Genomic DNA, 18,653 nt, shown 5'->3' on the forward strand with positions numbered 1-18,653 from the left:
ATATAGGCACTTATTGCTTAGAATCTGTCTCTTAGAAATGCCTTCACTATTGCTTATAGGTTTGGGTACATTGTGTTTTCGTTTTCATTCAACTCTAAAATGTTTTAAAATGTCTTCTGTATTTTTGTATTGAGTTATTTTTCCTTCAGTATTGGGTGGTTCAGTTTCCATGAGTTTGTATACATTCTACTGCTTCTAGTGTTGTTGATATTCAGGTTTAATTCATGGTAGTCAGATAGGATACAGGGTGTTGGTTCTTGGATTGTGTCTAACTGTATGGTCAGTTTTGAAGAACATTCCAGTTTCGAGAGCCTCTAAGAAGAATGTATATTCTTTTGCATTGGATGAAATATTTGGTAGATGTTTGTCATTTGATTTGTGGCATTATTTAACTCAACCATTTCTCTGTTTAGTATAGTTTTTGGAAGACCTGTCTGTTGTCAAGAGAGACATTATTGACATTATCACTGTATGAGGCTCAATATGTGATTTTAGTAGTGTTTTCTTCTATGAACTTGGGTGCCCCTATGTTTAGTGCATAAATTTTTAGCATTGCACTATTATTTTGGTGAGGTTTTCCTTTATGAGTATGTAGTTTCCTTCCTGTCTTGTCCATTAGGACAGTCAAAATATAGGTTGTTTTATTGATTAGAGTGTATAAGGTTCCATTTTTCTTACACTTGATGTACTTCCCTTAAGCCATATTCTTTTGTCAGAACAAAGGGTGAATTTGCTTATTTTTATTTTTTTTCTGTGTATGGATATTTTGCCTGCATGATTGCTTTCATACCAAATGTATGCCTGGTACCTGCAGAAGCTAGAAAATGACATCAAGTACCCTATAACTAGAGTTATACATGGTTGTGAACCCAGCATCATTTGTTGCTGGGAACTGAACCTGGGTCCTCTGGGAGAGTAGCCGATGCTCTTAACTACTAAGATATCTCTCCAGTGATGAAGTTGTTAATTAAATAATAACTTTTAAAATATTTCCAGTACGTAGCATTCTGTAACAATCTTTTCCACATGAGGCCAAGAGAGGAGAGGCCAGGAGCAAGAGAGACCAAGAGAGAAAAGATCAAGAGGGGGACCACATGGCCAGCTTGTCCCTTTAAGGGGCAAGGTAACCACACCTTCCAGATGTGGCCACCTGGCTGGAACACATGATGACATCATAGGTTACTAGGCAACCCAGAAGCAGGTTTGGTTCCAAAATCCTAACATTCCTAATATTTTCTATAATTAAAAAATGAAGAACTTGGGCTGCTAAGTTAAAGTATATGAATTTAGGTTCATTGGAAGCGGCTCTTGGTTGTCATGCAAGGGGTTAAGAGAGAGAGAAGAAATAATACCAACAAAATGGCCAGATTACATGGTCGAGAAGAGTAGAGAAAGCCTCTGCCCTGGAAAATTTAGGGTAGAGGGCTGTCAGTAGAGAGTTTCAAGCCATGCAAGGCAATAGGTAGGGACTGAGGAATGCTGGGAGAACCTGGAGCTGCTTGTCCTGGTCCTGAAGCACACCATTTCAGCCTTTTGTTAATAAGTGAATAACGGGCATAGATTCTCTTCTGGCTACTTCCTGCTGACACTGGGGTGGGGGTGGGGTTGTAGTGAGGTCAAAAGGCTGACATGCTGGCCATGTCCAGGAAAAACAGGCTGATATGCTCTCCAGGGTCTGCAAGAACATCTATGGCTGGGAGGGAAGGTGCAGGTCCAGCTTGATAGCAGTTTGTGAGGTCAGAGTTGAACACTTGTGGTAGTTGCTTTGGTGCTGTTGTGGATGTAGAAAACATCTGTATCTGGCAGGACACTGAAACACACACACACACACACACACACACACACACACATATATATATATATATATATGCAAAAGATAAAGTTAAGTAGGTTATGGAGAAAATCCTTTAGGTATACATTGAAAACTTTGGGAGAATAAACAGAGGTGGAAAGTTTGGATCAATGAAACGAACATGGGAACCTCCATTTACCTGGGAAGACTTTCATTTATCCAAACACTGGCAGTAATTAAAAAGACTTTGTTCTGTATCTGTCATTGAGGCGAGGTTTGGTTACAGAAGTGCGTAAACTTAGAAGCCCTAGTGCTAGCAGGCACTAGGTGTAGAAACCTGAAATTCTCCAGAAGACATCCCAGAGGAGAATCTGGAATAATGGGCATCTGGGCATTTCTCATTGGGAAGCAGAGAAACCAGTGACCTTCCAGAGGCATCCCAAAGGCAATGTATGATTCAGTAAAGATGGTCCTACCTGGTCCAAAAGCTCATCAGCTTTTGGCCAGAGACCAGGGGCACAGTTGCCTGAGAGAGCACAGTCCACCTAGCACTAAGATTTTCCTGTGCAAGCGAGAGGAGGGGGGAGAAGAGACTGTACGCGTGTGGGAAGCTCTCCCAAGGAAAAAAAGAGGCTCTAAATAGAGGTCCAGCAGAGGGTCAACCATAGCCAGTGAAGACTATGGATGAAGGGGGTTCCCTCCATCTCAAAAGATAGTGGGAGTTGCTGCACGTCGAACAGTCAAGCTTCAAGCTTTCAAGAGGCATTTTATGGTGATAAATGAGGTGAATTCACCAGTCCAGTGGCTATTCAATGAGGAGAACTCACCAATCCAGCCCATGTTGCATGCAATAGATAGCAATCTGGTAGCCAGGAAAAGAAAGTCCCAAAATCAGGGAAATGGGAGAAATCACACCTTCTGAGATAGGCAATAATTGCCTATTGAGCCCAATTGAACTGAGAGGTAGATTCAGGTGGATTTCCTGCAGTTTAAAAGACTTACTTTTAAGTTTTATTAAGGAGATAAAACTTTAGACATGTTAACAGTTAACATCACAATTGTAATCTGCACTGAAATATACATTGTAGAAACGGCAGTAGACATACACATTTGTGTTCACAGCACAAGCATTCTTTAAGGTGAGCTCTGAAAAGGCCCAAGCCTTTCGTGTAGAAGGGACAAAAGCTCACTTGATCTTAATTTTTAGTATAAGGATACATTATGGAGATTTAAAATCTTGAGCTTGGAACAACGATAGCAGGTTGTATAGTGGAAAGTTTTTGTATTAGAGTTAGATTAATAAATCAGAGCTCTATTGATAAAGGTCTAAGTTCTGGACAGTCAATATAACAGTAGCATAGCAACAGGAAGAACTTTAAGCATTTTTACCTATTTAAGATACCTTAGATCACCTTAGACCTTATAACCTTTATAATTTGTATTTACCAACCTTAAAACATTTTCTTAGACATTTAAGCATTTATACCTCACATATGCCTAATATCCACACTTATGAGTGAGTATATCCCAGGTTTGTCTTTCTGCTTCTGGGATACCTCACTCAGGGTGATCTTTTCTAGTTCCCACCATTTGCCTGCAAATTTCATGATTTCCTTGTTTTTAATGGCTGAGTAGTATTCCATTGTGTAAATGTACCACAATTTCTTTATCCATTCCTCAACTGAGGGACATCTAGGTTGTTTCCAGAGTCTGGCTATTACAAATAAAGCTGCTAAGAACATGGTTGAGTAAATGTCCTTGTTGTATACTTGAGCATCTTTTGGATATATGCCTAGGAATGGTATAGCTGTATCTTGAGGTAGCACTATTCTTAATTGTCTGAGAAAGCACCAGATTGATTTCCGAAGTAGTTGTAGAAGTTTACAGCCCCACCAACAATGCAGAAAGGTTCCCCTTTCTCCATATCCTCTCCAACATGTGATGTCAGTGGGCAGTGTGCAGGGAATCTTATGAAAGAAGGGGAAGATGAAAGACCTGGAGGAGACAGGAGCTCCACAAGGAAAACAACACACACAAAAAAATCTGTGCCCAGGGGTCTTTTCTGAGACTGGTACTCCAACCAAGGTCCATGCATGGAGATAACCTAGAACTCCTGCACAGATGTAGCCCATGGCAGTTCAGTGTCCAAGTGGGTTCCATAGTAATGGGAACAGGGACTGTCTCTGACACGAACTCAGTGGCTGGCTCTTTTATCACCTCCCCCTGAGGGGGGAGCAGCCTTACCAGGACACAGAGTAAGATGATGCAGCCAGCCTTAATGAGACCTGATAGGTTAGGGTCAGATAGAAGGGGAGAAAGTCCTCTCCTCTCAGGGGGCTAGGGAAAGGACATAGGGGGAGAAGAGGGAGTATTGTAGGACTAGGAGGAGATGAGGGAGGGGGCAACAGTGGGGATACAAAGTGAATAAATTGTAACAAACAAGTTACATAAAAAATGCAGTTTCCTGTTTTTATGTAAGCATTATTAATATCAATTTTCAAAATTATTTTCATTTGCAGAATTGAAATTTTGTAGCCACTGTACTATTCCTTATAGTCTGTTTCCTCAGCTTGTTACAATTACCACTGTACTTTGTTTCTATGAATTTTACAGTTCTAGATACCTCAAATATGTATATCTTATGTCACTTAGTATAATATCTTCAAGGTTCACCTTTTTTTTTTGGTTTTTTGAGACAGGGTTTCGCTGTGTAGACTTGGCTGTCCTGGAGTTGCTTTGTAGACCAGGCTGGCCTCATACTCATGAACATCCACCTGACTCTTCCTCCTGGTCACTGGGATTAAAAGCGTGAACCCCCACTCTGGTCTTTTTCATCCATATTGTATAACCACTCCTTTTAAAAAATGTTTGCATTGAAAAAGTTTTTTAGTATACCATGTTTTCTTTATACCTGGATATACTTGGGTTGCCTTAGAAATATTTTTTCCTTGGGTGGGTACCCTTTTTTCCGTATTAATAGTATTCTTGCCACACACAGAAAAAAATCTCTAATTTTGATGATGTGGATATTGTGTTTTTCTTTTGTTACCTGTGATTTATATGCTCCACATTAAAAAAAATAAACTAAAATTGATATTTTTCTTTGAAGTAAGCATGTAAATAAGAGTTTTTATTTGATGTTTTCATTATCTTTTTTAATTTTTTTAAAAATTATTGTTATTATTATTATTTATTAAAATTTTCTTGGGCCCAGAGTTGTTTTGATTTGATCTCCATGATCACTAAGGATGTTGAGCATTTCTTTAAGTGTTTCTCTGCCATTCTATATTCCTATGTTGAGAATTCTCTGCTTAGCTCTGTACCCCATTTTTAATTGCATTATTTGGTTTGTTGGTGTCTAATTTCTTGAGTTCTTTATATATGCTGGATAGTAGCCCTCTGTCAGATATAGGGTTGGTGAAGATCCTTTCCCAGTCTGTAGGCTGTAATTTTGTTCTGATGACAATGTCCTTTATTTTACAGAAGCTTTTCAGTTTCATGAGATCCCATTTATTGATTGTTGATCTTAGAGCCTGTGCTGTTGGTGTTCTGTTCATGAAGTTGTCCCCTGTACTAATGAGATCAAGGCTCTTCCTCATTTTTTTATAACAGATTTAGTGAGTCTGGTTTTATGTTGAGGTCTTTGATCACTTGGATGTTACTTTAGTGCAGGGTGATAAATATTGGTCTTTTTGCATTTTTATCCATGTAAACATCCAGTCAGACTAGCACCATTTGTTGAGGATGCTATCTTTTTTCCATTGTATGGATTTGCCACATACCTAAACATAGTAAAGGTAATATACAACCTTGTATCCCTGATCTCTCTAAAACTTTAAACATGAACAGTCGTTGGATTTTGTCAAATGCCTTTTCTGCATCTAAGGAGATGATCATGTTTTTTTTTTTTAATTTCTTTCAGTTTGTTTATATTGCAGAGTACATTGGTGTATTTACATATATTGAACCAAACCTGCATCCCAGGAATGAAGCCTATTTGATCATGGTGGATGATGTTTTCTTAGATTCAGTTTGTCATAAAATTAAATAAGAAAATGTTAGCAAAGTATTTAAATTAGTGCTTTGTAGACTATTAAATACACAAAAAATATAAAGAAAGTAATATTGTTCCTCAACATTAGTTCTCTGAAGTATAAAAAAGTTACTAAAAACAAAGCACATTTTTTTCTAGAATAAATTAGGACAGAGTAATTGGGTACAGGCCTAGAAGAAATTTGTCCTGTTTTTATTTTATTTTATTTGGTTTTCTTGAAGATTCATGAAAAAAATGAATTATGTATTACTTGTTAGAGAGCAACTATGTTTATGCAGAAGGGTAACTGAATAATGGCATTGATTAAAATAAAGGAGTGTTTGCCAAATCAGCTCATATTGTATTGGTTTCAGTGTTATCTAAAGACTAATGACAATGTTTTTTCAATTCATTCATTTGAATAGAGCTTGAGAATGTGTGTCTTTCAGATACTTTACATTATTTTTTTCACTTTCTGAAAGCATGCCAGCATGAAGTTTAGTCCTCCATAGTTATTTATTTTATTTATTTATTACAATTTATTCACTTTGTATCCCCAGTGAGTGAATGTTATTTGTCTCAAATAAAAACAAAAACATACAATGGAAAAAAGACAGAATCTTCAACAAATGGTGCAGGTCTAACTGGATGTCTATATGCAGGAAAATGCAAATAAATCCATACTTATCACTCTACACAAAACTGAAGTCCAAGTGGATCAAAGACCTCAACATAACACTAGACACATTAAACCTGTTAGAATAAAAAGTGGGGAAAAGCCTGGAACTCATTGGCACAGGAGACAACTTCCTGAACAGAACAAGAACTGCACAGGCTTTAAGAGCAACAATCAATAAGTGGGACCTCATGAAAATGAAAAGGTTCTGTAGGTGAAAGGACAATGTCATCAGAACAAAACGACTGCCTACAGATTGGGAAAGAATCTTCACTAACCCTATAACTGACAGAAGGTTAATATTCAGAATCTAAAAGGAATTCAAGAAGTTAAAAAGGAAAAAAATCAAGTAATCCAATTAAAAAATGGGGTACAAAGCTAAACAGAGAATTCTCAATAGAAAATTATTGAATGGCAGAGAAACACTTAAAAGAATGTTCAGCATCCTTAGTCATCAGAGAGATGCAAATCAAAACAACCTCGAGATTTCACCTTACACCCATCAGCATGATTAAAATAAAAAACCCAAGTGACAATACCTGTTGGGGAGGATGTGGAGAAGGGGAACCCTCCTCCATTGCTGTTGGGAAGGTTAACTTGTACAACTACTTTGGAAATCAATCTGGTGCTTTCTCAGACAATTAGGAATATTGCTTCCTCAAGATACAGCTATACCACTTCTAGGCATATATCCAAAAGAGGCTCAAGTATGCAACAAGGACATTTGCTCAACTATGTTTATAGCAGCTTTATTAATAATAGCCAGAACCTGGAAACAACCCAGATGTCCCTCAACACAGGAATGGATAAGGAAATTGTGGTACATTTACACAATGGAATACTACTCAGCCATTAAAAACAAGGAAATCATGAAATTTGCAGGCAAATGGTGGGAACTAGAAAAGATCATCCTGAAACAGGTATCCCAAAAGCAGAAAGACACATATGGTATATACTCGCTTATAAGTAGATATTAGACATATAATATAGGATAATCACACTAAAATCTGTACACCTAAAGAAACTAAGCAAGGCAGAGTACCCTGGATAAGATGCTCAATCCTCATTCAGAAAGACAAACGGGATGGACATCAGAAGAGGGAAAAAACAGGGAACAGGGTAGGAACCTACCACGGAGGGCCTTTGAAAGACTCTACTGAGCAGGGTATTGAATCAGATGCTGAGAATCATAGCCAAACTTTGGGCAGAGTACAGGGAATCTTATGAAAGAAGGAGGAGATAAAAAGACCTGGAGAGGACAGGAGCTCCACAAGGAGAACAACAGAACCAAGAAATCTGGGCACAGTGGTCTTTTCAGAGACTGATACTCCAACCAAGGACCATGCATGTATGCCCATTGGCATCTCATTGTCCAAGTGGGCTCCCAAGTAAGTGGAACCTGGTCCTTCTCTGACTTCAACACGGTGGCTGGCTCTTTGATCACTTCCCCCTGAGGGGGAGGGGAGAGCAGCCTTACCAGGCCACAGAGGAAGACAATGCAGCCAGTCCTGATGAGACCTGATAGGCTAGGGTCAGATGGAAGGGGAGGAGGATCTCCCCTATCAGTGGACTGGGTGAGGGGCTGGGAGGAGAAGAGGGAGGAAGGATGAGATAAGCAGTGGATGAGGGAGGTGCTACAGCTGGGATACAAAATGAATAAATATATGTTAATTAAAAAACATAGTAAAAAAAAGTGCTTGCCAAATCAGCATGTATTGTATTGGCTTCAGTTTTATCTAAAGACTAATGACAATATTTTTCCATTCATTCATTTGAATGCACCTTTAGAATGTATGTCTTTCAGATATTTTACATTTTTCTCATTATCTGAAAGTATGCCAGCATGAAATTTAGTCTTCTGCAGATTTTTTTATTTTATTTTATTCATTTATTACAATTTATTCACTTTGTATCCCCAGTGAATGAATGTTATTTTTTCTCTAATAAATACCTATATTTTTCTCTCCACCCTATGCTACCTTTCTGCAAGAATGTAATCCTATTAATTGTTGGAAGTTTTTTGTTGTTTCCTTGGTTGATTGGGTTTTAGTCTTCAGGTGGTCTGATATAGTCAGAATAACTACAACTTCAAGTTTTGTGGGGTCAGTTTTTAGTACTGATTTTCTGGTCATTTACTCACTATGTATACTTAGAAAGTTACTTAACATTGCACTTTTAATTTCTTAAGCTTTAAAAATTATATAGAAATAGTCACTTTGACCTTATTTGATATTTTCTCTTCTACTCTTCATCCTTACCAATATCATACAATCTCCTGAATAAATATTATATATGCAAGCTGTTTGCCTTTTCATTTCTAAGCTACTCCACAGCCTCCCTCACTATTTGCCTTCCATTTTTATTGTTTTAATATACTTTTGGCTAAAATCAGTGATGATATAATTGCCAAGTACGACATAGTTTCATTTCTTATATGAATAGAATGCTGTGTTGGATTTAATACTTGCCTAGTGTAACCCACTTGTTATTGGTTCCTCTCTGAACCATTTTTTTGTTCTCATTCTTATATGTGTTTTTGTTGTTGCTGATGTCTTTCAGGTATTCTGGCCTATTACATCTTTGACCCTATATACTTTGCCAAACATTCTGTCTTTTTTTTATTTTTGCTGCCTTCACTAACTTTCTTAATACATCAAATTGTAATAATCATTTTGCATACCTATCTAGGTCTTTCAATAAATACATTTCCTAAGGTCTGCTGTGTTTACTTTTCTATCACTAGCATTCATTGGTGTGTGTGACACCTAGTTTCTTCATCTTTCCCTTGTTGCTGTTATGAACATTTTCTTTTTCAAATAAAAATCCTATTGTGCTTTGTCACACTGTCACACATTATTTAGTACAAAGTCTTAAGGTACTTAGCATACATTTGTAATAAATAGTATCACTGTACTGGCTTTTTCGCTTTATAAATTTCCAACTTTATATACCTTGATACAGTTGTCTTAAAGTGTTTAGATGGGAGTCTCCCATCTTACAGTCATATTCTATCTGCGTTTTCACTTGTCTTTTCCTTATTTGCTCTATTTCTCTTTTTTCCCTCTATTTCAATAGAGATAAACGGATCTTTTCAAAATATAAATATTCTCAAGCATCTAACATCAAACAGGCCCATATTTTCCAGGTATCCACTTCCTGCTCTCCTCTGTTATAGTCTGCTTTGAACACTCTTTAACTCACTCAATGTTTTCTTAATTTCATCATCATGAAGACAACACTCATGAAGAGAAATCACAAGCAACATGAGATATTCTCTTAATATATTCTCAAACTTTCTTTAAATTTACAGTTAGTTTCTGGTCCTTCACTACTATTTTTCTTTCATTCTCCACTGCTATGTGCGTAATGATAAGATCTAGAATTATTTTATTTGATACAGCAACATGAAGATAATGATATGTTGTCAGGAACCAGATTGCTTTTAGGAATATGTTTTTCTCTTGAGGCTGTGCATCTCTGTTATAGGACTTTTTTTCATTTGGGATACATGTTTTAACCACTTCTTTTTTCTCCCTACTTGCTTATGATTTCTACTCCCTAATAATTTTTGTTAAACTATAGCCCACTATGGAATCTTATTTCCCTTTTTGATATAATCAGTAATTGTGTTAATTGTTTCGTTTTCTTGATAATCTTCACCTAAAATTCTAGAGACCTAGTCATATTATTTCAATTTGGCATTTGTGCCAGTACACTTTATAGATGATTGAACTTAATGGAACCTGTAGCCTGAACAATCACTTATTAATTGCCATGGGTAATCTTGAAAAAAAAATATTTTTAAGAGCATGAAATGCAATGTGATTATATACTTCTGAAGTTGAGTTAAATCCAAAGGATAATGGATTAGGGAATTCATTGCAGCTTAAAGAGAAAAAAAAGGAAAGAAAAGAAAGGAAAGGTGCTTAGGCTTAAAAAGAATGACAGAGAACACAGAATGAAGGAAATCAAAGTGTTTCTTTTAATTTTTAGGATAGCAGAGTTTTAACTATAAAAGGAGTCAAGGAATCAAAATTGGTTGAAACAGAGTATTTAGTTTTAAAATTGTTGAAGTACTGCTATGGTGATAGAAGACAGAAATTTAGAGTACAGGAAAAAGATTCATTTGGCTGTGTAGAAAGAATGAGATCCCTCCTTCTGAAATGGTGTTAAAGAGAGAAAAGGTGTGATGCATATGTGAGGGGAACCTGTTTACATTTGTTATTCTGGATATTTGTAAGAAAGCAAAACTTAGAAGAGAGATAAAGGTTGTCAATAATAACTGGGAAAGTTTGAATAAAAATATAAACCTAACAATGAAGAATATAATTATTTTTGTTATAGCCCACATATAGATTGAGAAGAAGCGAATGATTTGATAGTCCAAAGACAAAATGGATTTTCATTTTGGCATATTAGGAGTTATTGCTTGCTTTCCTTCTGTCGATTAATTGGTTTATATCAACTTTTTATTTTTCTATTCTGTCCTTTCTAATTTTATTTTGTAGGTCTTGATGACTGTTTGCAGCAGTATATTAAGAACTTTGAGAGGGAGAAGATCAGTGGAGACCAGCTGCTACGCATTACACATCAGGAGCTAGAAGATCTGGGAGTCAGCCGTATTGGCCATCAGGAGCTGATTTTGGAGGCAGTTGACCTTTTGTGTGCACTGGTAAGGGTTGAAATTGGAAAGGAAACCCTAATGTTTCTCCTTCACAATCCACTTATTTGTCTTTTCTTTCTCTCTTCATTTTTATAATCTAGTTACAGGTAGGGAAAATTTGTATCCTTCTGTAAATTTGTTACATTGGAGCTAAATGACAAAGAGACTTAAAAGTCAAGTAGTAATACAATGTTTCACCATGTGAAAAACAAGTTGGAGCTTAACCAAGAGATTTTTAAAAACTTTTTATTGGCTATTTGTTAATTTCACATCATGCACCCCCTTGCACCTGTCCTCTACCCTTGCAATCTCCCCGACCAAAGGGAAAAAATATCTCCTGTGGAAGCTGTAGTATGTGACAGTGTGTTCCACACTATACTCTGTTGACCACACTTCTTTGCTTGTAAATGCTCATTGCCATGAGCCATTTGTCTGGTTCCAGACCTCTGGCTTCTGCTACACCGTCAATACTGTAACCTCACTGGGATTCTTCTTGGATATTCTGTTGTTGCCCTGTGTCATGGAGCTCCTGTAATTTTGGATCTATAGAACCAGCCCCTTCATATGCACCAGCAATTCATTGATGTGGTAGATGTTGGGTTGATCCAACTCAAAGGCCTGGGTCTGGGCCTGAGGAGTATCTGAGCTGATCAGCCTGCCAGTTCTCCCACACCCATACCACCCTGGGGCAAGCTCTCCAGTCCTGCCTCTGCTAGCTCATCCAGTGCCTCAGAAAGCAAGGGGCAGAGCCAGATATCAATCAAGGGAAAATTTAACAGTGGTGCTTTTTATACACAGTTATATGTAATTAGTTGTTAAATCCACTTCTAAAATTTGAAATATTAAGTAATCTTGTTTTTACAAAGCTTTAAAACAAAATTATTCAGATTGTATTTTCACACATATTCAATGAAAATAAACTATTGTACATCACATGGTTACTTTCTTTAGTTAACAAACAATGAATAATAAATCAAGAAAAATCAATGTCAAAATAAGCCTCCTCTAAGCTTGTGGTAACACGTTAGATACTCTGATTTTGGATATAGTCATAGATTTTTTTCCGGATTAAGCACAGTAAAACTAACCTGAATTGTTTTAAATTCTTAAAATTATTTGAAAGAGAAGGGAATTGCAGAGATAGAAATGAGATCTATGTAATGCTATAACCTGAATTTGAATATCAGCTTAGCCAGTTACTGATAACTTGTAAAAAGTCCTTTCACCATAGCCAGAGTTTGCTGAAAGCCCAAATGACTACTGCCTTCATGTAGTGGTCTGAAAAATAAGGAATTATGTTTGTGTTATGCCTAAATTACTGTCTATATTCAGTATAACCTCAATAAAGAGTAACTATTGAGATGATGACTAATAAAATCAAGTAGATAATTAAATACAGTTCAATGGAAGCATTAATTTATATACTTAGTACCTTTTCAACTGTGAATAAGACTTACTTTTTTTTCTTTGCAAAACATATTTGAGGAGAATGGCAAGTAAATAATCAATGTCGAAATGACCAAAATATAGAATATGTGGTAAATATTATAGGAATACATAAAAGACAATAACTTTTTATTTAAGCTATATGGACACATATTACATAATCAATATGAAATATGATAGTAGGTAGAGTGAGTAAAATAATGATATCCCACATAGATTAAAAATAACGCACAAACTCTCTCTCTTTCTCTTTCTCTGTCACACACACACATTGATTGATCGATTGACTGATTGATTGATTGAGACCAGAATATTTACTTAAACTCTGAATCAGGTTAAAGCAGTTATGCCTAAAGCAAAAGACTGTACTATTGATAAGGAAAGGTCCTAGGGTTTTAGCACACTAATTCCAAATTCATGTCCAGAGGGCCCTGAAATTATTGTAGAAGTTGAGGTAGGTTGTAGAGGGGTAATTATCTCTCTTTCTCTATCTATCTATCTATCTATCTATCTATCTATCTATCTATCTATCTATCTATCTATCTATCTATCTGTCTGTCTATGGTAGTGGTGGCTCCTCATATGTGACTGATACATGAACTGTCACTTGGATTATGGAAAGATGGCATGATTGACAAGGTTATGTGGACTTCATCTAGATATGGAGACTTTGGAATTTGGGTCATTTATAAGGTTTCTTCCTAACCTTACTTTACAGAACAGTATCAGAGGTTATGTATAGAGTGCTTATAAAATTGAGCCATAGAGCCTTGTTAATTTTTTTCATATGCTAAGCTTTTTTACCTCTACAGCTCAAGCTTCAGGATCTTATTGTTACCTAATTTGAATACTTCATCATGTAGTTACACTCCTCTGGAAGATGGCATAGAAAAAAATGTCAAAACATTAAATTTATTCATTTTTCTCTATTTGCTCAACAGTCATTTGGTAGCATACCGAAGATATTTAATTTCCTTTTTATCCTTCCCAAATGGCTATATACTAGCTAGTTATAAGTATAGACATTGTCTAATGAATTCAACAGATGTTCTCCAGTGAATATAAAGAAAACATATGAGCAAAGCATGCTAATGTACTTACACTGCCATTTTCAATTTGGGAGGTAAGCACCCTCATCAATAAATTGAGCTGACTAGACTACGAATTCACTATTAGGAACAGGAATCTTAGTCTTATCTCTCTGGTTTATGCTAGCCTCACCACTTTTCCTCTATTTATATCTTCTTCCAACAAATATATATTCATGTCTACCCGTGCTACTGGTAGAAATGCAAAGATGAAAAATGCATGGTCTTTACCCCCAAGACCCATTAAGGAAGAAAAAAAGTTGGTAAAGACAACAGAGATTTAAAAATGATACTGAGAAACACAGCTGAGAGGTGTAGAACATGTAGGTGACATTTGCATTGTTCTTTCTGGTTGGGAAGATATTTTCTGAGTTAAAAAACGATTACTTGGGTGCTGGAGACATGGATTAAGAATAAGATTCCAACAAGTGACATGTCACGATCTTCTGTAATTCCAGTGCCAGGGGATCTGAAAACCTCTTCTGACTTCTATAGGTCTTGCTCCTATTTGGTACATGGAAATACATGCAGGCAATATACTCATACACATCACATAAAATAAAAACAAAATTTTAAAACTAAAAATTAACTAATATAGTGGATCTGTTTTTAAAAAGAAGTTATTTGGAAAGGAGAAATGTCATGTGTAAAAACAAGTATGAAAGAACATAGAGTGCTCACGGGAAAATGAAAATATTGGTTTACTTTGTATTATATGATGATATATGATAAGAAAAAGGTCACATACATATTCTGTCTTATATTTTTTACTTAGTTTCTATAGTTGTCTAGTTGACTCTTCCAAGGAAGATGCTCTTGTCTAATTAGTAGCATTTTCTTCAATTTTCTGTGAAATAGTTGGCATGTACAAGACATTAAATTAATATCTTACTGAATGAAACTTCTAGAGAACTGTGACTTCTTCTCTAACTTTAAAGAACAGTATTTGACTCATTTCTGTTCCTAGTGTAAAGAAGACAGAAAAATTGTAAAATGTCTTTTGTTTCTTTCAAATATAGTGGTTTTCTTTCTTGTTTTGAAGTTAGTCCTTATGGGGAATAATTATTGTAGCTACCCAAAAAATCAAGGATTTATTTAGTAATTTTTTCCATTCTTGAACAATATTCAGTGCGCATCATATATATTATATGTACAATGTTATTCCAAAGAAAAATAAGATATATATGTTTTGGAGGTTCATCAACTCTTTCAAGCTATAAGGCTCTATTCATGAAGAACTGGCTTGTTCTTCGTGGCCTGCTTAGCCTACTTTCTTATAACACCCAGAACCACAAGCACAGGGGTAGCACCACTCACAACAGGCTAGATTTTTCCCATATCAATCACTAATCAATAAGATGCCCTACAGGCTTCACTGTGGAGAGACAAATATTATGGAGGCATTTTCTCAATTGAAGGTTCCTCCTCTCAGATGACTATCATGTGTCAAGTTGACAAAAACTAGCTAGCTCCTAACAGTGGGAGAGGGGGTGTCTCTGTTTCTTTTGCCTGCTCCTGAGACCCTTTTTCTCTACTGGGTTACCTCATTCTGCCATGATAGGAGGGTTTGTACCTTTCCTAATTACATTTTGTTATAACATATTTGGTTGATATCTATGTGAAACATGCTGTTTTATGAAGGGAAATGGAAGGGGGTGGATCTGGGGGAGAGTGGAGGTACATAAGAGGAGGTGACTAGAAGGAGTGGAAAGAGGGAGAGGAAGCTATGGTGGGATGTAATATATGAGAGAAGAATAAAAAATATTATTTGGGTCAAAGAAAGCATTAAAACATGAAAAAAAAAACTAGCTAGTACATCTTTATTATAACACGCATTTGACTGTGGGTTCCACTAAGCCAGGAATTTATCTTATTCATTTGTAGTTCAAACATTATCCCACTGTCATCATATGTGAAAGTACTCAGTAAATTTTCTAACGAATAACAGAAATACTGATTACATGTATTTTTTCCCTATTTTATTATTCAGAATTATGGCTTAGAAACAGAAAATCTGAAAACCCTTTCTCACAAGTTGAATGCATCTGCCAAAAATCTACAGAACTTCATAACAGGAAGGAGAAGGAGTGGCCATTACGATGGGAGGACCAGCAGAAAATTACCAAATGACTTTCTAACTTCGGTTGTGGATCTGATTGGAGCAGCTAAGAGTCTTCTTGCTTGGTTGGACAGGTATACTCTTCCCCATGTTCCATAAGTAGCCACTTATACAGTGTTTTCTACTATAGGTGTGAGGACGGGACTGGGAAAAGAAGAGGGAGGGGCTGGAATCAGGCTTTTAAGAGATTAAATTAATAAATAAATGGAAAAAACATTATTGGGACAATGGAATCCTATTCAGAAAGTCCTTTCCTACATCAATATAATATAGGGTACTGCTTATGTTTTCTTCCTGCTGCTTCAGTGTTTCAGGTTTCAGGTTTGATTAATTTGCATTTTTGCAAGGTGATAGGGGCCTTATTTTGTTCTTTTACTATGTGAAAACCATGTTTTCCCAGTGTTGTTGAAGGTACTTACTCTTCTCCAGCAAATGTTTTTGGCATCTTTATCAAATATTAAGTGACTGAAGTTATGTATGCTTATGTTTGGACATTCTGTTTGTCTACATGCCTGTTTTGATGCTGGTACAATGTTGTTTTTATATTTTATTGCTTTTTTATTTTTGTGATTATAATATTATGATAACACTTCTCCCTTCTCTCCAAATTTTCTCACACACCACTTCCTTCCTTGCTCTCTTTCAAATTCATGGCCTCTTTTTTCATTAGCTGTTATCATATGCATATCTATATGTACATATATTTCTAAATATAACCAGCTCTATCTGTATCATGTTACTTATATGTATATCTTCAGGGATGACTATTTGATACTGGACAATAAATTGGTATGCTTTTTCCTGGGCAAGACTGTTTCGTCCACTTTCAGCATTCATTATGTGCTTTTAGCTTGTTGTGTAAAGTTGAGCCTTGTAGGCTTTCCCTTCTTCACCTTGTCATATCTGTTAGTGTTGTCTTTCAGCTCATGTTTAGGTAATCATCTTGGTGAGACAATGATATCACTGTAGCTCCTGATATTACTAGGAGACATAATCTGAAGTCTGGAATAGCAATATTTCCAGTATTATTTTTGCTTTGGATTGCTTTGGCTATTGAGTATCAATTCTAGTTCCATAAGAATTTTAGAAGGATTTTTTTTTTTCTAAATCTGTGAAGGATGTTGTGGCTATTTTGATTGGTAGTGAACTGAATCTGTAAATTGCTTTTGGTAGGATGGTTATTTTCACAATATTAATTTTACTGATTCATGAATATGTATGTCTTTTAATTTTTTTAGCATCTTTCCCAATCTCTTCTGTGATTTGAATTTTTCACTATAGAGATCTTTTACCTTCTTATTAGGTTTATACAACATATTTTATTATCTTTGATTCTATTGTAAATGGGAATATTCTGGGTCTCCTCTTCATTATGTTTATTGTTGATATATAGAAAGTGTTCAGATTTTTATGTTGATTTTGCACCTTTCCACTTTGCTGAGTACTGTTTGCAGAATTTTCTGGAGGAATTCTGGTATCTCTTATGTATATCAGATCATCTAAAAATAGAAACAGTATCACTTTTTTCTGTATATATATATATATATATATATATATATATATATATATATATATATCTTTAATTTCCTTCTCTTGCATTATTGCTCAGGCTAGTGCTGTTAGCACTGTATTGAAATTGAGTGGGAATAGTAGACAGACTTGTCTCATTACTAATTTTAATGGGATTGTGATTTTTCTCTCCATTTAAGATAATGTTGGCTGTGGAGTTATCATATAGCTTTCAGGCAAAACAGATTTAAAATTGAACAATTATAAAAAGAAGACAGAGTGAGCAAGGCCTGGGAATGAAGCCATTATAAGCAGTGTTTCTCCATAGCTTGTGTTTCTTGAGTTTTTCCCCTTACCTTCCTTCATAGTAGAATGTTACTCTAACATGAAATAGCTTCTCTATATACATATATAGTAAATATAACAGCAGTACGATAAGGCTTAATTGTTAATACTTAAATAATAACACAATTTTAGTTATATATTCTGTCACCATTACTTGGCCTGTAACTGTACATTCGTTCATCCTGAAAGAAAATGATTTAAGTAAATTCTAGTTTACTTTCTTTTCATTATAGAGTGACTAGGCAAAGCTTTTGTTTCCTAATGGTAAGTGTGAGTATACATAATCTAAGTTGCTACAATATAGTAGTTATTAAGATTCTGTTGCATTATTTATTATAACATTTTATCATCGTTTTATCTTGGGAAACATCAGTTCACCTCCACATAGTAATCCATGAAGTCTTCCAATGGCTACTTTATGCTTATTACATAGGAAGTGGTAGTATGACAAAACAGGCCTAAAGAAAACAATTTATTGTGCATTTTGTGTTATATCATATAACAGTGTTTAGGTTAGTTGGAGGCCATTTGATATTTTGACCATAAAAACTAAATAAGTACTTAAAAAGCAACATAAAAAGATAAATTGTAATAACTTTAGGGTTTTTTTTTATATATACACAGAGATTTTTTTTTTAAGAAATTGAAACTACATAGCAGTGTATCAAAGCAGAGGCTGAGACTCATGGCCAAACTTTGGGCAGAATTCAGGGAATCATATGAAAGAAGATAGAGTTAGTAAGACCTGGAGAGAACAGGAGCTCCACAAGGACCAAATATATCTGGGCACAAGGGCTTGTCTGAGACTGATTCTCCAACCAAGGATCATGTATGGATATAACGTAGAACCCCTGCTCGGAAGTAGCCCGTGGTAGCTCAGTATCCAAGTGACCTCCTTAGTAAGGGGAATAGGGGCTGTCTCTGGCATGAACTCAGTGGCTAGCTCTTTGACCTCCACACCCTCGGTGGGAGGAGCAGCCTT

The 18,653-nt window shown here is 35.8% G+C and overlaps 1 protein-coding gene across 3 annotated transcripts in view; it reads left to right on the forward strand.

The window, feature by feature from the left end:
* Nucleotides 1-18,653, forward strand: part of Cnksr2 (connector enhancer of kinase suppressor of Ras 2) — a 262,747-nt gene that overhangs the window by 23,510 nt on the left and 220,584 nt on the right. For all 3 annotated transcript variants that reach the window (XM_055618652.1, XM_055618653.1, XM_055618650.1), the window contains exons 2-3: nucleotides 11,010-11,173; nucleotides 15,689-15,891. In XM_055618652.1, the coding sequence (XP_055474627.1) occupies nucleotides 11,010-11,173; nucleotides 15,689-15,891 (367 nt within the window). The remainder of the gene's footprint in view (nucleotides 1-11,009; nucleotides 11,174-15,688; nucleotides 15,892-18,653) is intronic.

This window comes from Psammomys obesus, unplaced genomic scaffold (assembly GCF_907164565.1).
Source record: "Psammomys obesus unplaced genomic scaffold, mPsaObe1.curated_primary_1811, whole genome shotgun sequence".
Lineage (NCBI taxonomy): Eukaryota > Metazoa > Chordata > Mammalia > Rodentia > Muridae > Psammomys > Psammomys obesus.